Source organism: Carassius carassius, chromosome 36 (assembly GCF_963082965.1).
Source record: "Carassius carassius chromosome 36, fCarCar2.1, whole genome shotgun sequence".
Taxonomy (NCBI): domain Eukaryota; kingdom Metazoa; phylum Chordata; class Actinopteri; order Cypriniformes; family Cyprinidae; genus Carassius; species Carassius carassius.
In genome coordinates this window covers 12,632,437-12,657,481 of record NC_081790.1, presented here as the reverse complement: position 1 = coordinate 12,657,481, position 25,045 = coordinate 12,632,437, and the positions used below count along the sequence as shown (strand labels likewise).

At 39.2% G+C, this 25,045-nt stretch overlaps 1 protein-coding gene across 5 annotated transcripts in view; it reads right to left on the bottom strand.

Annotated features, from left to right (window-relative positions):
- Positions 1–24,408, bottom strand: part of LOC132117193 (glutamate receptor 4) — a 103,571-nt gene extending 79,163 nt beyond the window's left edge. For 2 of the 5 annotated variants that reach the window (XM_059526298.1, XM_059526301.1), the window contains exons 1-2: positions 24,073–24,408; positions 21,647–21,805 (exon numbers count right to left, since the gene is read on the bottom strand). In XM_059526298.1, the coding sequence (XP_059382281.1) occupies positions 21,647–21,805; positions 24,073–24,160 (247 nt within the window). In that variant the 5' untranslated portion in view covers positions 24,161–24,408. The remainder of the gene's footprint in view (positions 1–21,646; positions 21,806–24,072) is intronic. The other 3 variants (XM_059526296.1, XM_059526297.1, XM_059526302.1) reach the window with 2 other exon arrangements.
- Positions 24,409–25,045: the final 637 nt, after the last annotated feature.

The following is a 25,045-nucleotide window of genomic DNA, read 5'->3' as shown; positions in this document are numbered from 1 at the left end:
TTAAACTTATTGCACTAGGTTATTAAAATATTTAATTATGTCATTTACATGCATACTTTAAACTGTATAAACTAATATGTAGTATATACTGTACTGAACAGATCATTGTGCTGATATTAGTAATATATTGAATAAAAGCTTACCAAAGTACTAATATCAACAATATGTAATATTTTACAATTCAATTTATTTTATTTTTTAAATATCTGTTCAACATGCAAAAGTTCTTACAGCCTAAAACAACAAGTTTAAGACCAGCTAAATGTAATGCAAATAAATGTTTTGTCATCTACTATCTAACATACCCAGTTCTTACTAATAAAAGTGTTGCGTGCCTCTAATGCTTTAGAATAAATTGACGAGACACTAATTTGTACCCTCTTCATGGAAAGCAATAGCATAGTGCCGAGGGCGTCTCGGCACGCACTTCCTGTGTCCAGTGGTGGCAGGGCTGCGTGGCACGGCCCTGCATACAGAGGGACTCCAATGAGTCACAGCCTCTATAAATCTTTATCAGGGCCCAACAGAGCGCCTGTGACCTCATTATGGACTGTAACGAGCATTATCGACACCGTTTGGGCCCGGAATTTATCTCTCTCTGAACCGCTGGCCTAAGCTCATAAACACACACAACGCCAGAGCTTTACAAAGACCGAGGAGTGTAAGTCAGCCTTTACTGGAACTCCACTGAGCCAGTAAAGCACTATGTCAACCCCTAACTGTGCAAGAGACATGCCCTGCTGTTGCCTATTCTTTTGTCTGTGACTAATGATAAAAATCCCATTTATCTGAATGGCCTTTACTCTTTCGAAAACCGAGAGCTGTGCTAAAAATAACCATTGATTACATGAAGCATGGTGAGACTCCTGTCGCTCTGAAATGGAAGAAACGGGAGGCTGCACATAGCATCTCCACTTCCTCTTAGTTTCGAGCCACGCTTTTTAACACGTAGCGTTCAGGAGTCTGTGGAATGCCTTACCATCAGAAATTAAAACAATGACAGAACTCAAGGTTTATAATACACATTTAAAGCAATGGCTGAAACTGAAACAACTCTGTGAACATTGACTGTACAGGATTCAACACAATGCATACAAACATAAAGTTGCATATGTTAGCATGCACAGACATATGCATACTTTCGTGTTTTTGCATTGTTAAATGTGTCTAGACTCTGTTTTATAGAGATTTCTACATCTATTTAAGCCCATATCTAATTTTATGAATGGGATGTATTTATTGTATGTATTTTAATAGTTATAATTTTTAATTCAGTACTCTGTAATTTCTGTTTTAATTTTACAAGCCTAACTAGGGACAAGGGTTGCAAATTAGTCATGGCTATAAACCTGTATGGATGGCATCTACTTTGTATTTTTATAAAGCAATGTTCTATGCGTTTGTCACTGTTTATGAACATTAAATATATAAATATAAATATAAATATAAAATACAGAGATACACTACCTAAGGACACATGCACTTCAGTCCCCAAGGCTGGCGAGAGGTGACCGATGGAATAATTAGCGTTCTCCTGCCTCTTTAGTCCTGACCTCATCACCATGGAAACACTTTTTAAGGCTCTAAAAGGAGCGCTTTTTGTACCTGTAATTTCCCCGTGTGCATGTGCCCCAAAGCACACACAAACACAGATTCACACTTGCACACTTGCATTATGCACGTTCAGCTGCTCTCTCTCACACATTCACATAACACGTCTTAATATAGAAAAATCACACTCCCTTGCCGTGCGTCTTCCACTGCATTTTTGCTAAATGAGCTCTTACATGCATGTCTATCGAGACACAACATCTGTGAAGCTATGGCTGATATAAATAATTAAGAGAAGCAAGGAATGATGTTTGTAAGGAAATTACTTTTTTGTAATTTTCTTTTTTTATATCATTTTTATATTTAAAAATCTGAAATAATATTTGTGTTGCTAATAAATGGAAATTTTATTGCAATTTGTCAATGCGACTTGTCATAAAATTAAGAAATGCACTCTTAAAGGCTCTTTATCGGCATCAGTGGTTCTATGAAGAACCTTGAATATCCATGGAACCTTCACTCTAAATAAAAAATAAAGGTGTGTTTCAAATGCAAAAAAGTTTTTTTGTAGTCAAATTTTTTTTCTTCAAAATGGTTATTTTAGGAACTGTTCAGTGAAAGGTTCTTTTGGGAACCAAATTGTTCTTCTTTGGCATCTAACACCCTATTGGAACCTTTATATTTAAGAGTGCAGTTAACCAAAAAATGAAAAGTCATCATTTACTTAACCTTAAGTTGTTCCAAAGCTTTATTAATTCTTTCTTCTGGTGTACATAGTAGAAGATATTTTGAAGAAAGTAGGTAACACTTTTTGGTATCTATTGATGTTGATTACAATAGAAAAATATCCTATTGATGTCAATGGCTACTGTCAGCTGTTTGAACATAAGATGTTTGAATAACACTGGTTACCAAACATTGATTCAATTCAATGGCTACCGTTTGATTTCCAACATTCTTCAAAATATCTTCTTTTGTGCTCTACAGAAGAAAGACATTCATATAGACTTAGAACAACTTGAGGGTGAGTAAATGATGTCAATTTAAATTTTTAGGTGAACTATCCCTTTAATTTGGAAGGGACTGGTCCTTGTGGTGACCCGTGGGTCAGTGCTTACAAGCAGAAGAATGACTGCAAGTCATACAGCAATCTGTCAGGGTCATTTGTCCCACAGGTCAAGTCTTTTTGTACAAATGTGTTTTACAGGGAGGCTTTGTTTGACAGCTCTTTTCTAAGAGCAGAATGGAACCGCATACCGAAATAGAAAGAAGCCACATTAGGACCTCACTGTGTTCTGAGTAACCAGAAGTGTCAACTGGAGAATGTGAAACAAAAGTATTTTTAATAATACTTTTGTTTCACAAAACACAATTATAGCCGTTTAGTTTTTCTTAAATTTTATGGCTGTAATCACTTTTAGACGTCTAAATTCAGCAATGACAATAAAATGATCAAAAGTGACAGGAAAGACATTTATAAAATTACTAAAGTTTTATATTCCAAATAAATGCTTTTCTTTTGAATTTTGTATTCAACAAAGAATTTTTCCACATAAAGATTAAGCATCACAATCATTTTCAACATTTATAAGCAAAAAATGTTTAATGCAAAATGGTTAAATGGTTGGGCAAATCAGCATATTAGAATGATTTCTGAAGGATCGTGTGATACTGAAGACTGGAGTAATGATGCTGAAAATTCAGCTTTTCCATCCAAAAAATATATATTTTAAAATTTTTAAATAGACAATTATAATAGCATTTCATAACATTACTGTTTTTTTAGCAAATAAATGCAGCCTTGTGAGCATAAGAAACTTCTTTCAAAGACTCCAAACTTTTGAACAGTATTGTATATATAAATAAAATATATTTTATAAGGTCAGAAATTAAACCTTGGTTTCCCTACATGCAAATCAAAAAATATAACAGAAATGTACAGATTTTAAGTACACAAATAATTTTCACAAATCATTTATCTCGCTTAGTGAACAAAATGAGGTAAAACTGACAACCCTGTAAGTAACCTTTTAATCCAGACAGAACATGTAACCAGTGCCAAGTCGACTTTTAAAATTCATTGAAAACATGGGATTAGATCTCCTGTCTTTTTCTACTTTCATTGGAAGCAGGGAGCAAGAACCTTGTGTTAAACAAATCAATAAGCACTCTATAAAGTTTCTCCCTAGACAAACCTCAGTAGAGAATCAGAAAGGCTTTAAAATTCTCAAACACAAACCTTCATTTGACACATACGCTTCATTAGCCGAGAAAGCGATTTATTATACTGAGAGTCTTACAATGCACATAGTTATTCCTGATATGAAACGTGTCTCTATAAAGCCAGTTGTGCTATCGGTCAAAGCACCCTCGCGTGCAAGTCTGTGTGTGGGCTAAAATGCAAGCATGTCTGTGTATTCGTCCACGGCTGATTCACTCTGCAGCCAAGCCCTGCCGTGTAATTGGAAAGCACCCATCTCTACACAGCCTGGCACCCAGCCCACGACCCATATAATTGAAAGTGTGCTGTGCGTCGTAAGTCCAGCATGGCTGTGGAACACAGGCCTCTCACAGCAGCTGTTCGTCTGCCTGCACCGTAATGACAAAGCACTGTGGACCTGGACCGTGTGGAGGCCATCCTTCTTCCTTTTGATATGTGGACTCATAAAGTCAGCAGTCTAGAGTCATATATATAGTTTGTCTGTATGTACACACATTACATATTTATGTGTAAAGATAATGGCTTTTCATAACACTGTACATATTAAACAGATTATAGAAAAAGGGCACACACTTTGTAAAGTGATGTAACTAATCAAAAGCCCAAACTCTATGATTACAAACAAAGGTTCATTACATGACATGTAGATTAAGTGAATTAGCCCCTTTTAGGAATTTTTGCATAAAAAAAGGAAAGGAAAGAAGGAAAAACAATTCAAAGACATTACTTTATATAAAATATACGATTTGTCTTCTAGATTTTATTTTTTTACACTTTCCGATCAAGTTTGCAATATTTTTAATTGTTTTGTTGTGTGCACACCAAAAGTAAACTTACTGTAATTATTTGTGCAAGTCAATGCAAATATGATAATAGACACAAATTGGGCAACGCGTTTGCCGCAAACGTGCGATATTTGCCTCAATCACGCCTGAAAATTCTCATTTTTTTATTACTACACTTTGGGCATGAAGACATCATAACATTGCATTTTTGTTTTTCAGCATTTCAGCATTTGAAGACACTATTTGATTTTTTGTAGGCTATATATTTTACCACATTTTATATTTATTGCATTAAATTACAGGAATAGTTCAACCAAAAATGAAAATTTGCTGAAAAATTACATAAAATTGGAAGTTTTTATGGAAAATAAACTCCATATAAATTATAGAATTTTTACTGGAATTTTGGTCAGAAGTGATGGTTTAAAGTTAAAAATGTCTCAAAGCCTAAATGTCTTTTCACTTCACAAAACATGAATTGATGGACAAATCTTTTCTGATATAGAAACAAACACATCTACATATCTTAGATGGCCTGGAGTAAAAAAAAAAAATCATTTTTGGATGACCTTCAAAATTATATTTTGACAGTCCTACAGGTAAATCAATGATTAACTACTAGTAATAAAACAACAAGGGTTGAAAACGGTTGCACGGGGACTGAGGTCAAAGGTTAGACCCCACATTCTACATTTATTACAGTGCCTCTATTTAATGTCTGGATTTAATGACTGAAGGACACTTGGGAATGCGGCAGGCCTCTGAGGAAATCCCGTCAGTCATTCTACATGTTATGAGATAAAACCATATAATGGACGAGGCCATTTATCAATGAAGTGTGATGATTTAGGAGAACAATTTGTGGGATCTTCAAAAGAACAAATGAATTCATATCGCTCAATAAAATGACTGACGACACTGACCACAGAATAGATTATTAAACATCTGCGTTTACCACTGCAGAAAATGTAAGAGAAGTAAGTAAGCTTTATCAAACAAGAGATTATATATTCTTATATTTAGGATTGGCTATGCTGCATTATATCTGTCACGCTGTCTGGTCTCTGTTTCCCTTGGTGTCCACTAGTGGTCTCACTTCCCCATAGGCACCTCACCGTAGGCACTACAATTCCCACTAGCCTTGTCCCTTCATCAAAGTAATTGCACTCCTGTTAATTGCACTCAAGTGTCTTCACTTGTTAGACATTATCCTCCCTATATTAACCAATCCTTTTCTGTTTGTCTGCATGGAGTCCTTGCTTTCCATCACCGGGTTTCCTCTTGTTCCTAGTTTACTAGTTCCTGTTCTTGATTGTGTTTGTTTGTTTGTTTATTTGTTTGTTTCTGTTTTGGACTGATGTTTGGTTACGACCCCGGCTTGTTTTGACTCTGATTTTGGATTGCCCAATAAATCTCACACTGCACTTGGATCTCACGTCTCCTGTGTACCCGAACGTGACAGAAGGACTCCATCATGCCAAGATCCAGCAGTGTGGGATTTCGTATATGTTCCCCAGCCACCATAGAGGAGCGTATGGGGAGACTTTCAAACCTAACCACTCTCCGTCTAAAGGGGAGTGAGGTGGGTGGCTTGGCGCAAATGTTCTCGACAATGGCAGTGGGGCTGGGGTATAATGATGAGGCCCTGAAGGACCTATTCAACGACTGCCTGGATGACCCTTTGCCTGGGTGGGAGATGAAGGGGCTGGAGATCCTGGACTTTTGGGGGTTCACCAGTTACCTAAAGCATCGATCTCGGTGGGATGACTCAGCCACACCTGTCTCTCTCGGTGGGATGGCCGACTCTAGACCGGGGTCTACAGACAGTAGGACAGCCAGCCCAGCACCACTGCACAATATGGCCGCTTGTCCAGCGCCTCTACACAGGATGACAGCCACAGTTGACCCTCCAGAGTCGAGTCAGGTTCCCGTTGACCCTCCAGATTCGAGTCAGGTTTCCGTTGACCCTCCAAAGTCGGGTCAGGTTCCCGTTGACCCTCCAGAGTCGGGTCAGGTTCCCGTTGACCCTCCAGAGTCAGGTCAAGTCACCGCTGACCCTCCAGAGTCAGGTCAAGTCACCGTTGACACTCATGAGTGTCAAGCACTACCACAGTTAGACCTCAGGAGTCAAGTCAAGTCACTAGTGATCTTCAAGGACAGAGTCAAGTCACTGGTGATCTTCGAGGACAGAGTCAAGTCACCGGTGATCTTCGAGGACAGAGTCAAGTCACCGGTGATCTTCGAGGACAGAGTAAAGTCACCGGTGATCTTCGAGGACAGAGTCAAGTCACCGGTGATCTTCAAGGACAGAGTCAAGTCACCGGTGATCTTCAAGGACAGAGTCAAGTCACCGGTGATCTTCAAGGACAGAGTCAAGTCACCGGTGTTCTTCAAGGACAGAGTCAAGTCACCTGTGTTCTTCAAAGACAGAGTCAAGTCACCGGTGTTCTTCAAGGACAGAGTCAAGTCACCGGTGTTCTTCAAGGACAGGGTCAAGTCACCGACTATCTTCATGGGCAAAGGCAAGTCACCATTGATCTTCATGAGCAAATGCAAGTCACCATTGATCTTCATGAGCAGAGTCAGGTCACCAATGATCTTCATGAGCAGAGTCAGGTCACCAATGATCCTCATGAGCAGAGTCAGGTCACCAATGATCCTCATGAGCAGAGTCAAGTCACCAATGATCTTCATGAGCAGAGTCAAGTCCCCATTGATCTTCCTGAATCCAGTCTAAACTCTGCTGAACTACCAAAGCCTCTCCACGTCTGTGCTGAACTACCAGAGCCTCTCCACGTCTCTGATGAACTACCAGAGCCTCTCCACGTCTCAGCCGAACTCTCTGAGCGCTCGACTAATCCTGTCGTGGGCACGGAGGCCACCCTTATCTTGTTCATGTTCTCTGTTTTAGACTTGCCTATCCAGACTTGCTCTCATGTATCATCCATCCCACTGTGGTGGTCCTCGGTGCCGCCCTGGTGGGCTCCTGTCTCGACCGCACGGCTGTGGTGGTCCTCGGTGCCGCCCTGGTGGGCTCCTGTCTCGACCGCACGGCTGTAGTGGTCTTCTGCGCCGCCCTGGTGGTCTTCTGCACCGCCCTGGTGGGCTTCTGTCTCAACCGCACGGTTGTGGTGGTCCTCTGCGCCGCCCTGGTGGGTTTCTGTCTCGACCGCACGGATGTGGTGGTCTTCTGCGCCGCCCTGGTGGGCTTCTGTCTCGACCGCACGGATGTGGTGGTCTTCTGCGCCGCCCTGGTGGGTTTCTGACTTAACCTCATGGCTCCAATTCCACCTTGCTCCACCCTGGATTCCTGCCCTGTCGGTTCAGCCCTGGGCCACTGAACTCTCTGTTCTCCCCTGGACTTGTGTTTTTTTTTTTTTGACACTTCCTGTCTCTCTTACCCTCTATTACCTGGCCCTCCGTTCCTCCCCCTGGTCCTCCGCCGGTCCACCTCCCTCCTGGGTTCCTTGTTTTTGTTAATTGCACTTGTCTCTGTTTCCCCATTTTACCTGGCCCTCCGTCCCTCCCCCTGGTACTCCGCCGCTCCACCTCCCTCCTGGTTTCTGTATTCCTTGGTCTCTTCTTGGGTTCGGGTGGAGCATCTGGTAGCTGCTCCGTGGAGGAGGGGGTAATGTCACTCTGTCTGGTCTCTGTTTCCCTGGGTGTCCACTAGTGGTCTCACTTCCCCATAGGCACCTCACTGTAGGCACTACAATTCCCACTAGCCTTGTCTCTTCATCACAGTAATTGCACTCCTGTTAATTGCACTCAGGTGTCTTCACTTGTTAGTCATTATCCTCCCTATATTAACCAGTCCTTTTCTGTTTGTCTGCATGGAGTCCTTACTTTCCATCACCGGGTTTCCTCGTGTTCCTAGTTTTCTAGTTCCTGTTCTTGATCCTGTTTGTTTATTTGTTTGTTTCTGTTTTGGACTGATGTTTGGTTACGACCCTGGCTTGTTTTGACTCTGATTTTGGATTGCCCAATAAATCTCACACTGCACTTGGATCTCACGTCTCCTGTGTACCCGAACCTGACAATATCACCCGTGATTACCGTGCAGAATAGAGACCTGGTTGCTTTGTGTACAGGACGATGCAGCAAATCAAGCATCTCCCCTGATAGCTTATCTAGCTAACTTTGAGCATAGGCTATAAATGTCCATTCTCCTAAGGTTTATTTAAACTAATCTAGTATATTATAAGTCATAATAAGCTAAGATGATAATTAGCAACTGAAGTGCAGTGAAAACTCCAGAGGAATATCCCTGCCTGGCCTTATCTCCAGTGGGTGTGTATTTACTGTATTAATGTCTTGATCGATAAAGCCGAAGCTCAGCTAAAAGTCAACTTGGGGGATGGACTGAAATCACTATATTTTAATGTCCTTAAACCCAAATCAATCAGCCACATTTGGGAGTTAATCTACACTTCACATTAATGCTAAATGGTATTGCTTTTCTATAACAGTTCAGTAAACACAAAGCTAAGAATGAGAGAGGCCAATTACACCAATAATGATAACTATAAAGTTTTTAATTATCATCCAAATTCTATGGGAATAGGGACGTTGACTGCAGCTATAACAATAATGACACAGAGGAACAATATTGTTTGAATTACTTTCAGAAAGATGTTTTTCAAGCTGTTGAATGATTTTAAAAAAAATGGACAAGAAACCAGAATTCACCCGACTTTAAAGAGCTCAGGTATTTAAGGTGGCATTCGACAAAACTACAGGATTCGCTTATAATACACAGAACATTATTGTGTGTTTGTTATGAGCAGCACACAGTAATTGTGTTTAGATCCTGAATGAATCAGTGTTTAGAATGAATTGTTTCAGCAAATGATTGAATGAATGAATACTACTATATAGAACAAGCAAATTGCACTGCAAAACATAACACACAGATTAATTTTCACATGTCATTTTTTGTCCCAATCATTTCTATATTAAACATCGAAATTTCATATTAAGTTCCACAATTTCATACGGCTGTCGTTCCACCTTGTCTTCTTAGCAACATGAAAAATAAATATTATTCAAATATACAGGAAATGAGCAAAGAGCGCTCCCTTTATAATCAATTTCAGTTCACACACAGCACAAGCTTACTGACTGAGTAAAAACTCCTGTTACAATTAGGGATGTAACGATTCACTCAACTCACGATTTGATTCACGATTTTGATTTCATGATTCATGAATTTTTCTTTCTAACAAAATGAGATTTAAGACTTGCCATTTAAAATTAGAGGCAACCACTTCATTTTATTAATTATCCAAACAAAGATGCAGCATACATGTTTTTAATTTAAATTAGAATGTATGATTTAGAAATTTGAATCAAAAACAGAATGGTCTTTAGTTTTGTGAAACTATAGGCTACATAAAAAATATCTGCATGAAACAGAAACAGCAGATGAGCTGAGTTTTGGTTCCTTGCTGCTGTCGCCTCTGGCTTGCTTAGTTGAGGACACTTCATTTTCAGTGATATCGTTGACTTGATTGCACAGATACTTATTAAACTGAACTGAGCTGGATGTTGACAATACTGAATTCAATGATGAACTGCCTTTAACTGAAAAATGTGTGTTTACTATTGTCATTTTGCATTATTGACACTATTTTCCAATTAATGCTTTACAGTTGCTTTGACACAATCTGTATTGTTAAAAACGCTATATAAATAAAGGTGACTTGATGACTTGAATGAGACGCAAATTCACAGGCAATATAGCATTTCCTTGGTTACCTCTGTATGCACATATTTGAATTTTTTTTTTTTTATGTGCTTGCGGTGTATCGTTACATCCCTAGTAACAATAAAACAATTTGCTTACATTGCAAAATTTATATCTTATTTATGGTCTATTGTGTTCATAATTGGTTTGTAATAGCAAAAAGAGAGCTCACGCTGATCAAACTTGAGCAGATTCTGACCTAAAAGCCTCTGATTGGCCTAACCCTAAAAAAACGGAATCTTTGAAACAGAAAAATTTGATGCTCTTCACGAAGCACTCACACAAATACAGGAACATTTGAAAGTATCCAACTGTAAGCGAGTACTGGATCGACCTGGTACTCCATACAAATAATACCATGGAAAGGTTGGTATTGTTATGTTTTTAAAATGTATTGACTCAGTACTTTTGAAAACACAGACAGTATGCAATTTTAGACACAGCTAGTCCTAGACGAATATGCATTTTTGAATGATTCCCTGACTCACTCATACAGACATTCCCTAGTCACCTCCTACTAACAATGGAACCGCAGAAAGAGTCACTAAAAACCCCCACCACTCATACACTGACTAGACAGTCACTTTGTAACATGCAAAAACAGATGACCTGAATGACAGTGAAAGTCCTAGTGCTGTTGGACCACATTAGGGCTCTTGGAAAGCAGCTCAACCAATCAGATTCAAGGACAGGAACAGTTGTATAATGATTCTTTTTCAGTAGCGATTCAGAAAGTGCCATGTTAAATGACTCATACTCAGGGAGCAGACAGGAACAGGAACTTCTGTTCAGCCTGATCTCTGAAACACGAAACTTCACTAACAGCATCGCTGATCAAATCGCAGCTTGTATCTCTTTTGCTTTGCTTCTTTCAATTAGAAGCTCTGAATTATGTGTCGACCTCTTTGTACTTCCTTTTAAATTACTGTTTCATTGCATCTTCCTGTCTGAGGAGCTGATGCTGCCAAAGAAAATAAAAAAAGAGAAACAGCAATGAGGAAGATTTGGGCAGTACACAAGAGAGGCTTCTAGTCTAACTATGTAAGTAATTAACAGTAAGCAACAGAGTTCACACAAGTCCTCTCTCCATCTACACCTCCCCCATTAGAATTGTTAAGGGAAAGGTTAGTTACATAACCAACTCAACCAGGTGGGATATAATACAACTTAAAAAAAATTAAACATTTATTTCCTAAAAAAAAAAAAAAGAAAGAAAAGAAAACAAGAGTGGGTCTTACGCAACCTGGCTAACAATTTAACATTTGATAAGAATATCAAAAATTGCGCCAGCCATAATTAGGGGTTACAATGAATAATAGATGCAAAGAGAACTGCACAGGCAAAAGCAATTGATAATAATGTGTTATAATAATAAACTTGTAAATGTAGAAATGTTGACTTGGCAAGTAACTGGACCTGAAACTGAAGTACTAAAATTAAAAACTGAAATACTAACAAAAAATCCTAACTGCAAAATCCAAATGATGCCTGGAATAATAAACCTGTCTGGTCCTGTACTCTGTGCCATTCCTCACCACCAGGCACTTATTCATCTTTTCTCCCATGTCAGCTCCTTGTTGCATTATCCATCCTTCCATCCATAGCTTTTCATTTCGCTGTCTACACCTCTCCATCATTCTGACTCGCTCAAACGCAGAGGTGGCTGAGTGACTCATATCAAGATGGAAGTGTGTAGTGCAGATACAGTCACTGCAGACGAGGCTGGGGCTACAGGCCATGGCTGATCAAACATTCTGGTCATGGCATATAGCAACTGACAGATCTAACAAACAAATAAAAGCAATCTTACTTCATAGCAAAATTTATTCATTTGTCATGCTGTTCTCTCATTACCCAAGAAATGTGATTCAGTTATAAAAATAACCAGAGATGATGCATATATCTTACTATCAATTGCTGCTAAAGCACGGGGCAAATTGGGACAGCTGGGGATGAGGAGATCATATTCACTTCCCAATCCTCTGAAGAATAGCGACACAAATGGAAATAAGCCAGCAGAGGCCATATTTTGTAGAAATACTTTGAGACTCCATCTTGTTTAAAGTCATAATCAGTCATGGCAAATGTATTCATAATCAGGATGATTCTTAATTGCATTGATGACAATCCAGAGACCTCATCAAACTTGATTTTACCAATCTCTTTGTACTGATTCTGCCAAGTTTCTTGGTGTAACATTCAACACTATACTTAGAAACATCACTTTAGCGACTTTTGTCCTGCAAATGCATTATTTAAGATTAAATTACTTATAAAGGCCTCATTTTTTATTATTGATGCAAGTGTGGGTACATTTTTAATTTAAACATACTAACATACTACTATATTTATCTTTATAGTTTTGTTCTCTGTGCAAACAGGCCTTCATTTATTTGTTATTTGCTAAAATTCTTCACCTCCACAGAAGCTCTAAAATCTCTTTCCTACTTAGTGAAACACTGAAAAGTTGCCATCTTAAAGGGACGTTACTTTTTTCACTATTTACTTAACCACATTTTTTGTGGAACATAAAAGATCATTTCAGAAATTTCTCAGTGTGTTTTCATCAAGTCAATGGTCACCAAAATTGTTACCAACCTTCCTCAAAACAACTTTTTTTATGTTCCACAGAAGAGGAAAAAAACTCAAGGTTTGAAACAACATGAGGGTGAGTAAATAATGACAGAATGTTCCGTTTTGAGTGAACTATGCCTTTAAGAAGTATTACCATTGGCCCTTGACAAAAATATCTATACTTGTTTATCAGTATTATACTAAAATAAACTGAGCAATTTCCAAGCAAATTTATACATTTAATGAGGTGATAATATCCGAAAATGTTAAAGGTTTTTCTCCTACTGACCTGGGAATGCATAAGAGTGACGTTTTGGTGGTCCAGCATGAAATATTATCTTCAAGAGTCTACCCCAACCCGTCCTAATATCCACAATCACATGCAAGGGGAGTGTGCATCTGTGTTTCCCCTGTAGCGTCGGTCTGATCTGCTGGCAAAAATCATGAAAGGAGACTGACAAAGCATTGGACCTGCCAGAGGAGAGTTGATGGACAGCCAACCCGTCCCCTGCATCAACCCATCCCTGCCTGCCTGTCGTCCTTGTGCGTGGGTCTAAGGGGATCCATCATTTCAGCCCAGCCATGTTTCTGAAGCACAGCTTGAAGGACAGAGGAAGGTGCCATAGGTACGAATCCCACGGGGAGAGAAAGGGACTTTGAAAGAGGTTCAGAGGGTTTCCAATCTATCGGCTCTACCTGGCCTCGACGGAGACAGCTGCTCAGTGAATCGAACACTTTGAGACGTATACAAAGGCTCTAATCTGTGGAGATATTGGCGCAGCACTAAGATAGATGCAGTAGAGCCCACTGAAAAGAATCCATAGAAAATAACTGGCCTCGGCAAACACACTTGTTAACAGATTTCTCAAGATTTTTTGTTTTTGAAAAAAGTATCTTATGCACTTATACCTGCACTTATTTGATCAAAAACACAGTAAAATCTGTAGTATTTACTGTACAATTTTTTAATTAGTGAAAAAAATTGCTTTATATTTTAATACATTTTAATACTCTTTTCAACAGTGAAAATCAAAAGTGTTTTATGAGTAGCAAATCAACGGAATGATTTCCTAAGGACATGCGACACTAAAGTCTGGAGTAATGATTTTCAGTATCATTACTCCAGACTTTAGTGTCGCATGTCCTTAGGAAATCATTCCGTTGATTTGATACTCATAAAACACTTTTGATTTTCACTGTTGAAAAGAGTTGTGCTGCTTATTATCTTTGTAGAAACTGTGAATAGGTTTTCCGGGATTCTTTGATGAATAGACACTTAAAAAGAACAGCATTTATTTGAAATAGTTAGTAAAATGATTAATGTCTTTACTGTCCTTTTTCTTTATATACATTTAACGCATCCTTGCTGAAGAAAAATCTTAAAAACTTACTGACCCCAAACCTTTGAATAGTAGTGTACAGTATATACAGCTGATAAACCTTTTTACCATAGTGAACTACTGCATTGGAATAGTTTGTCTAAATAAATGAGTACTTAATCTAATAAATAATTTAATGATACATTGTTTCAAAAAAGTCTCTTAGTTTCATTAACTGTGTTTTTCTTTCTATAAAATGTACAAAATATTAGAAATAATAAATAATATCTTTATAAATAAATATTTTAAAATATCCCGTTCCATTAAATAGCTTCAATACAGTTTGCATTTTCGTTAGTAGTTTGTAGTGTTTTGGACATCCCTGTGTTTTCTCTGCACTGTCTGGCCATATTAATGTCTTGTTCGCGAAAACCCTGTACCACTACATACCCATCCTTCCTCTCCAACATTCCCAATAGCCCAAACAGTCACCTCCATCCCTTCATTATTTACAGATCCTCACTGGAACTCATTCAGATGGACAGCGGAGCCCACTGAAGCAGGGGGAGAATCGAACCAAACCCAAAAATAATGCCCAGGATCCTCAGAGAGCCAGCCACCCGAGACTTTAAATCACGAGGTGAATCCCAACCACTTAAAGAGTTTCCAGAGCCCTGCCTCCAGGGAAGAAGAGAGGAAATGGCTCAGCAGAGTGCAAAAAGAGACTCTACCATACATTTACTAAAGCATGTCGACACATTGCAGACTTTTGATGAAGACAGACAAAGAAAGTAATGAATACAAAATACAGATATTCTGTAAAACAACAACATGGACAGGGGTTTTCAAACTGGGGTTCGGGGACCCCAAGAAGGCTGCAAAGGGTTACAGATTTGATGATGTTAATTAATTAATTCATTCATTCATTCATTTGTTTGTTTGTTTATTATGTACACTTTTGTTTTCAGTGTTATAAAAACCTATCAAAAAATAATCATATTTAACATCAAGTTTTATAAAGACTGTCTTAAGTCAAAAGAGTAATCATTTTTACTGTATTCTACTGACAGTGATAATTTTATGTTTCGTTTCAGGTTTATTTCACTTAATTTCACGTTGCCTTTGTTTCAACATATAAAGGAGATCTACATGTCTCCCTGGCATCAAAAAGTTTAAAAACACCTAAGACAAAAGGAGAATCTCCTATTTTGACACAGCTTTAAATTACTGACAAATCTTTGTCAATACACATATCATTCGGTCAATAAAAGGAGAATTGGAGCTGAAAGAAGGAAGCATGACTCTCCATCAAACAACTTGAGATTTTCACTGGAGATTTTCACCCCCCCTTCGCTCTCACTGCAGATGGCTGCAGGAAACAACTATTGATTCAGGATTTACAGTGAGACTTATGCAAACATTAGACCCACGCATTAATAAGCAAATTGGAGGAAAGACAGACAGACAGTTACCATGTTGAGATACTATATGCATGATATAGAAAAAGTGAGACAGAGGGAGGAACAGCGATATGGGATGGATTCTGTTCACAGAGGGATACAATCTGGAGAAACAGTCCCCACAAGCCCCTGGCTATTTTCGTCACTGTTTAGCTTGTGCGGTTTCTCTCTCTTTTTATCTATTCGGTTAGCCAAACCTCTTGGAAGAGAAAGCCTTCTGAGAGAATGATGGGGACAGAGGGACATCGTGGCATTAAACACACACATGGACACAGTCCTATCTGTTTGGCACATAATCTTCTCTGTTGACAGACCAAACAAAGCAAGAGACTCTTGCGGTGTTCATAAAGGGCCGGATAGAAAGCTCAATACATTTTAAAACCAGATGGAGCAGAACAAAGTCGCTGTTGAAGATATTATTTTGCACACTGTTTCCATAGTTTTACAGCTCCTCCCATTAATTTCTAACAATCTGTTCAGAGTGTCTCTGATCTGATTTGACAAATGAAAGAGCACAATAAATGAAAGAGCATATACTTGCACTCTAAATGTGAAGTTCTTTGTCTCTGTACCACTAACGGTACCAAACAAAACTGCACATAATAAGAAAAAGGCCAAATCATGGGCACTTGGAGGCTGTCAAGAGGGTCTGAAAAATAATGTCTCATTGTTTGGCAAGTAGTCTCAACCCAAACTCATGCCATTGTATGAGCCAGAGTCAGGCAGCTTGTAATGAAGTGCAGTGCAGATATTATCATTTAAACAACATCAAGGTCAATGAAAACAAAGCCAGAATCAGTCTACAGTGCTCCAGAAAAAAAATTACTAGGGAGCAACAGGCTTGTCAAATGAAAAACTGAAAAGTCAAATGACCTTGTTAGTTTCCAATAGTGAAACCTCACCCAAAAATTACAGTTCTGTCATTGTTTACACACCATCATGTCATACCAAACAGAGCTGTCAATTCTATGTATTATACGCAACTTTGGGCTTCTATTTTTGTAAACCACAGGTTGCGGTTTTTGGGGCTTATTTAAAAAAAATATGATTGCTTGTTAGGGAAATCTGACAAGCAACTTTGTTTCTTAAATTTATGTTCACCATATTCTCCAGTGCATTGAATGGCACTCTGTCTGCTCACAGTTAATATCCAACCAGTGCAATAATATAAGTGCTGCAGCGTAATTTGCCAAATGTCCCGCCCCCTCCTTCCCCTCATCGGAGAAAATCACATTCAAAAATAAGGCGCATGACGATGTAATCCTAGCGATGATCCCTTATGAAACAAAAATATATTGCAGTATATTGGAAAATATCATGTAATATATTAGGCATATATTCTTATATATATTTATTTTTTCCAATATATTGCAATATATTGAAAGCGGCAATCATTTGTATATTTTGCAATATATTATATAATATATGCATCATCAATATATTATTAAATGTATTCAAATATATAAAATATTAAAAAATAAAAAGGGAAAATAATATATTACAATATATCACAATATATTTTAAGAAATATATTGGTAAATATATTTTCCTTTCGTAAGGGATAGTAGACGCAGAGGAGTGGGATGACTTTCTTTTAGCCTAATGTTACATTTTTACAATGTTTTTGTAATGTAGTAATTATCACTGACTTTAATAAAAAACAAGTAGTCTTTTAAAAATACTAAAGTACATATGGTAAATATGGTTCGAATATGGCTATAAATATATGTGGCTATGTTAAAGCTCCCCTTTGAAGCTTTTGTGTTTTTCTCCTTTTCCAACTCTCCAGTCCTATTCTGCTCACAGGTGATTGATGAGTTTTGTTCCCACCTTTGTAGCAGTTGGCAGATTTTTGTAAAATAGCTTGTTTTTGCTTTTCAGATAAAACAGTGGTTTCAGTTAAATATGTTGCAAGCTCATTTATTGGTATTGTTTTGGGCTTGTTTTTTAAGGTTGCTTATTTGTCTTGCAAGAGTTGGTAACAGTGATACCAAACCCATAAAGGTGAAGTCACATTTACTGTTAATCTGTGAAATTTTGTGAGCAAAATCCAGTCATTTTAATATGAATTCAGACGTTTGGGAGTTACATGCTACAGTATGTTCGCTAGTCTTCAAGTTGATCATGCGCTGATCAGAACAGAAAAGCTGTTCGGTTTGAAAGTGACTTTTGTGTGAGCTAATTTTTATACATTTCAACTAGTGCTGTCAAATGATTAATCGCAATGAAGTTACAATAAAATGTAAGTTAAATAAAAGTTAAATTGTGTGTGTACTGTGTATATTTATTGTGTCTATATAAATACACATACATGTATATATTTAAGAAAAATATGTTGGTTATATATTAAATATATTTATCTGTAATACAGTATAAATTATATAAATATATACATATAAAAACATGTAAATATTAAAAAATATATATATTGTATGTTGTCACGTAATGCTGCCGGAAGTATTGATGGAGATGTAGAATAGCAAACACAGTCTTTTATTAAATCCAAACAAGGGTAAATCCACACCAGGAAGGGAAGATGACACACGTTCACAAAATATAGTTCTGACAAACACAGCCTAAACAGACTAGGGCTTAATTACACAGGATAACGAGGGAATTGGAAGGAACACAGGTGAACAGAATGACTAATTAGACAGGGGAGAAACTGGGTCATGGGGGACATGGGGAGGTAAAACACAACAAAGACAGTAACAACGTAACAACAACAGAAGGAGGGATGGGTGGGAACTTGGGAGGAGGCTCAGGAGGAGGACAGACACCCGAGAGGGGGCCGGCAGACAGAGTCCAAGGAGGTGACTATGGAGGGAGGAGCCAAGGAGGAAATAGAAGGAGCCAGGGAGGATCAGACGGAGAGAGGAGCCAGGGTGGAAACACGAGGGACTTGGAGCATGCTGTGCCAGGTGGGACCCAGGTCACAGCCATAAAGTCGACCCACAGTTGAGCCGATGGAGGGAGGAGCCATGGAGGAGGAAGGGCTGATGACTGCAGGGGGACGACTAAAGGCAGTGGAGCAGGTGGAGGAGGAGCCAGAGGTCAGAGATGGAGAGCCGGTGAGCCAGGGTGATGGGGAGGATCTGGAGGGCCGAGGCGGAGCAGATGGCACTGGCGACTGAGGTGGGGATCTAGAAGGCCGAGGTAGGGATCAGCTCTGTCGCAGTCCTATGAGATGGCTCATCGGTCACGACTCTCTGTCAGCGGTGGGCTTGGGCTTGAGCTCCACCCAGTGGTCAGATTTTGGGCTGGGCTCTGGGTCTGGCCATGTTCCGGATCAGGGGTAGACACTCTCCAGACACCTGATGATTGCTTCCCTCCAGCTCATTCCAGTGGTGTCTGGAAGGTCGATGGGGAGATGGTAAAACGGCTAGCTGACTGAACTCAACCATATACTCCAATATTGAAAGTTACTTTCGGGCAAGGGAGGTAAACTTCCAGGCGAGATCATTCATAGGAACATGGGGAAAACAGAAAACAAAACACTGGAAAAAATGCAGAAAAAAACTGAGGGAAAAACGGAAGGTTAACGGTACTCGGTCAGATCTTCTGTCACATAACGCTGCCAGAAGGAATGATGGAGACGTAGAATAGCAAACATGGTCTTTTATTAAATCCAAACAAAGAGTAAATCCACACCAGGACGGGAACATTTAAAAGCACCAATAACACTTCATCCAACTGCCTTGCTCATATTATAAAGCAGCATTCACTCATGTGGTGCTGCGAGTAAATAGGTTGAGCATGGATCTGTGGAGAGGGGCATATGCCCATGTGGCGATGCTATCATGCACACTGATATGACGGCAGGAAACAAACTTGTCTCGGCTATGACTGAATTACACAAAAAGAGGCTTTCATCAGCACTATGCTGCTGAGTTGACATACCCACTGCCGAGATGCTGAAAACACACCCACTTGCACGGCTGTCCTAGAGGTCACACAAATCCCTACTATGCGAAATTGTCCCTCACCCTCCCCCAAAACATGCATTTGTCATTCCCCGCTTAATTTAACAATCGACTGAGTAAAATAACACTGCAGAACTGAGAGGATGCAGGGAAAGAAACACGCGGCTGAAAGCAGAAAGATCATTGGGAGCGAATAATCTGTCCTCTACTCATCCTCCCATGGCAGCGGTGGCTCCCCAGTGAGGAATAAAAGCCATCATGTGCAACAGAGCTGCAGACAGCCACAGAGGAAGGAAGGAAAGGCTGAGAGATGACAAGGATGTGGCACTACACATCAGACCGCTGGTAGTCTGTTGTCTACTATACAAGCAGGGCTGCCGCTCCTATGCAGTGATTTACACTAAGCTCAAAATGGAAAGTGACGGACCGGGCGATTAATCTGTTTAACTGAAACCGATTGTTCATACACAGTAATAGGACAGGAACTTATCAGGCTGACTCGAATTACCACGATGGCGGCGTGTGCATTTAATCTGCTGAGAAGGTTAAATGGGCTATATAAATTTCAGACAAATTCATCATTATCACTCAAGGGGCTGACTCTATCATCAGGGACAAGTCTTAGAGTGTGGAGAACACAGCTTGTTATGACACCGGATGAGGAGTGTAAGAATTTGTGTAGCGACGAGTAAGTGTTGACGGAAAGAATAGCGCGTCTGATAACATACATGTCAAAATAAGGAAAACGAAGATCATATGAAATCACTTAATGAGAGCGGGAAAAAGAAAGTTGTGGGCAGGACATTGGAAGGATTGTCTTTTTTGTTTAAACAGCCACAATATTTTAATCACAGCTATAAAACATGATTTACTACTTGCTAGTCAGTGCTCAACAGGGCTCAACAGTAAAGATTTTTTCACAGTTGGTTCAGTAGTTCTGATTTTCACTGGCCTTAAGAACATTTACTTATTTTATGTATTTATTTTGTCATAACAACATATTAGGGCTTTAAAGTGATAACTTAATTAATTAGTTATGAGAAAATAATGCAATTATTTTTTACACAGTTAACGCACTGGCCCCGCCCCCAAACCAAGTCAGAAATGCTGCAAAACTCCAATTTTGATTGCATTGGGTTTATGACGCTTTCTCTGCTAGACGTTAAAGAAATACATTTCTTGTGTAGCATATTTTCAAACTTTCCACAAAACACAATTGTCTGGGAAGCACAGGTCCTCGTATCACTTCATATCAGAGCACAGTAGATAACAAGAAAATAAGGAACAGTGTATGCTGTGGTTATAGCTGAGCATTGAAAATAACATGACGAAAATAGCAAGTGAACTGGACACAAGGAGGAAGAACCAGAAGTCCAGGCACAACCATGGCTGATCTTCACTATTAACCTCTGACCCTATGCCATAAACCACTAAGCATGATGGGAAGTGGTAAAAACACATTCTGGGAAATGTTGTACACCTTTATGCGACATCATCATGGATCTGGCTTGATGGATAATCACCGTTCTGGCCCACAGGCCTAAACATGGGACCACACAGCAGAAACACCAGAAGGGGTTTACAAACAAACTATGGCAGACCTAGACTGTATTACTGCAAAATCTGAACACAAATACAATTTATGCAATGCCAGCACATATGGCAGCAGAACACAAAACATTCACACACATGAACACACAGTGAGAACCCCCTGCACAGGGCATTGGGGGAAGGGTGCATACACTAATATATCGTACACTACATGCACTTAGCCTGTATTTGTGCCAGCTGAGAGCCGGAGGACAGATTTCACAAAGAGACACCAGTGCTGACTGGATGGGGGCCAGGCAATCCCTATCACAATGCATGGAGGCATTCTGTGCTGCTTCTGTTTAGTTCACATCGCAGGTAGGATTATTATTGGCTTAAACTGTGTGCTTTTCAAATAGGACTAATCAAAACCAACTCTAGGTCTACCAACAAAATCACCTACTGTACTTTCTCTATTTCTATGGCTAAAACAGCATAAATGTATATATCCAGTATGCAGATTCAGGTGGCACTCACAGGCATTGGTCACAGCAAAGCTGTTGGCAGTCTCAATGTTGTCCACGTGGGGTACCAGGTTAAAGGGGGCCTCAGATGCATTAGGGCTTGTGTTGTGAAGGAAAATGGCCAACCGAAAGGCAGTGTACTCCTGATCTGTGTTCCTGATGAACAGTCCGCCTGCAGGAGAGAGAGAGTGTGTTGCGAGAAAGAAAGAAGAGAGGTGTAAGAGAGGGAGAAATAACACATTGCAACAAAAACGTCATATAGAAAACTGGTTATTTGATTTAGAAGAAAAATAGATATGAGTACAAAAAAAAAACATGGTTCAAGGATACTGAAATTGAAGTAACATGCCACATCAGATGAGTCAAATGCACACTTGCACACTCCAGTGAGCTTTTATAGGCGAATAACCCCATTATTCACATATATGATTAAGGTTCAAATAAAGATTGTGCATTATAAAAAGTATGTAATAAAAATCATATTTCCATATGTCCATTTTTACTGTATAAAAAGCTGCTGTATATGTGTATGTGTATGTTTTTTGCTGAAAAAGCAAAGTAGAGAAAGCCATAATTCCATAAAGCCATAATGCCATAATTATTCACGGTGAAAATCCTTACTACATTCAACAAGAAAATGCATGTAGTTCACTTAAAAGTATTGCCAAAATTAGGTCTTCGACGACTAATCGATATTGAAAATACTCTTCAAATTTCATTATTGATCTGCGTCTACTTGTCGTGCACGGAGAAACTCTATTAGTGCAGTCACTTTACTGCACTACAGAGCAAGCAAACTGCTGAGGAGAAAGCGCACGGTCTATCCAAAGCTCGAAGTGCACTTTATATTAAACGATCCCAAGAGGCAAACTCAGGTTGATGTGACGGGTGCTTAGGCAGATGTGTGCTGTAACTTAAGTTGTTTTACCCAGCGACAAACGTGCCTTTTCTGGTTTTATTCTTCTCTGTAGATGTCTTTCTGAATGTATAGCGCGTATGTCTGGGTGCTGAGACCCGAGAGCAAGCGACATACATTTAAACATCTGTCTTATCTGCGTGCGCGAAAATGTGCGCATGTGCATAAACCAGATGGAAAGCAATATAAATTTAATTGAAATCCTATATAAATCAAGCAATTATTATTATGATTATTATTTTATGAGAGTTCCTGCAGAAATGTCCTGCTTTATAATTTTGACCAGAGCTTTTATAATGTAGCCAATTATTTATATTTTAAACTGTTCTATAATGTGCTATAATATGAAGCATTTATTGTGTAGAGGGGAGCATTGGGCCGGACATCAAAAACGAAGCTACAGCTTATATGGGGTATTCTAAGATGCCTAATGTGGGAAAAGCGCTCTCTCTCTCTGTATGTATGTATATACATTTATATGCTAACACCTTTTTTTCCACACATTCCAGAGTGGGTTTCTCTCACTATAGTGGGCGGGGACCGTGAAATGGAAAACCCGGAGTGTAACTAGAACTGAGTGAATACAGAATGCTAAGAGCAAGGAACTATCTATCGCTCCATTCCAGTTCCACTCTGGCTTTTAATCCGCATGTTGCTAGGTGACACAAAAAGCTTTACACTTTGACTACTTTTGGAACTATTTTCGTTGACTAAAAAGAAATACATAGCTTACTAACTATTATTTTCGGTCAAAGTTAGCCTACTCAGTATTAATCTTTTTTTTTTCAATAATCAGTCAAACATAATGTCTTAACATACAAAATGTATAAGGCAACAAAACACCTCCCTTAATGCCTGAAACGTCACCACATTGAATTTCACACAAGCACAGCTGACCGGTTTTTTTTTTTTAACGCAGATTTGATATATTTTTATAGTGTGATTATGGCATTCTATTCCTCAAATAACAGTACTACATATGCTATTCTCGTTCAAACAATATGAGAGATCATGTATCTCACAGGCACCAAGAGTCTCAGGGCTTATGACATAGGGCTTGATGCAGTATTGGAATAAATTAAACCACTTTCCATTGACGAGGTGGAGAAGCGATATTTAAATCGCTATCTAGTTATATATCCAAATTATTTTAATTTTACCAAGCATTCATTTATAAATAAATAAACTTTCACTGCGCTTATGCCCTTTTTGATGATCCACCTTCAGAACAACATCCCGTTTGTGCCACGGAGAGCACTGCAGTTGTGGCATAACCAAAACGAGGCAGAAGGATCAGTTTGACAGCTAAAAACAAACAAACAAAAAGTATCCAAAAATCTATTTCCTCCCAAAATTACCCTTTGCTATCATGCAACAAAACCTACTTCCAACCGCATTATCTGCGCACTGACATTCGCAGTTGACCCCAGTGCAGACGGTCTTATTTTTGTCATCCAATTGACACAGTTTAACGCACTTAATGTGAAGCTCGTGTTTTTTTTTAGATGAATCGCTGTACTTACCGATTTGAACGCTGCTCGGAAAAGCACCCATAGTAAGTCCCCAAACGCAAGAGAATAGCAGTAAAAGCTGATTACAAGAAATCCTCATTTTGTTAGTTCAAATTTGTGAGAGACATTGAGGATGACGTCAGTTGGGTAAAGGACAGAAAGGAAAACGTTGTTAGAAATCCATTCTTGCCGGGTTTCTTCCCCTGCAGTGGCACGAACCCTGGTGCGACTCCGTCCGGCGGTAGACATGCAAGATGGGGGGAGCGCGACAGCGGTGGGCAGTGTCTACATATACATACACACTCATCACACATGCGCCTTCTCTATTCCATCACACACACACACACACACGCGCGCGCGCGCGCGCGCGCACTCATTCTCGCAGGGGTTCGTGTGTTCATTCTCTTTTAGTGCCGTATACTGAGACCGCATAGGCGACTTCTCGTCCTCAGCCGTGCGAAAGCTCAGTTATAACGCGACTAACCATTTCGTTGGACTGTCCCGATGAAACAGCTAAGTTGCACTAGAATACAGAATGAAACATGGAGTTTTTGCTGTTAGCTGTGCAGCTGTGTTAGCTGTGTAACTTATTCCACTAATGCGTTGTTTTGCTTGAAATTCACAAATGAGTGACATAACAAACACTGACTAATAGTAGGCTTAGGCTATTCATAGGTTTAACCAATTTAAACAGTAAATTTCAACAGTTAAACCTATTGCAAATTAGCTAAATCACTATCATTGACCCTCATGAAGTGAAAGTAATTGTTAAAATCGGATTTATGGAACAAAAAACAATAATTGGTTAAGAAAGTATAATTTCAATTTTTTAGGCTATTTAATTTGTGATCATTTTTGATGGAGGTTAAACGTCAGAACTGGTGTGATCTGAATCAGGCTCTTCTTTGAATTTTCAGATGTGACCCTGGACCACAAAACCAGTCATAAGGGTCAAATTGATGAAATTCAGATTTACACACGCTGA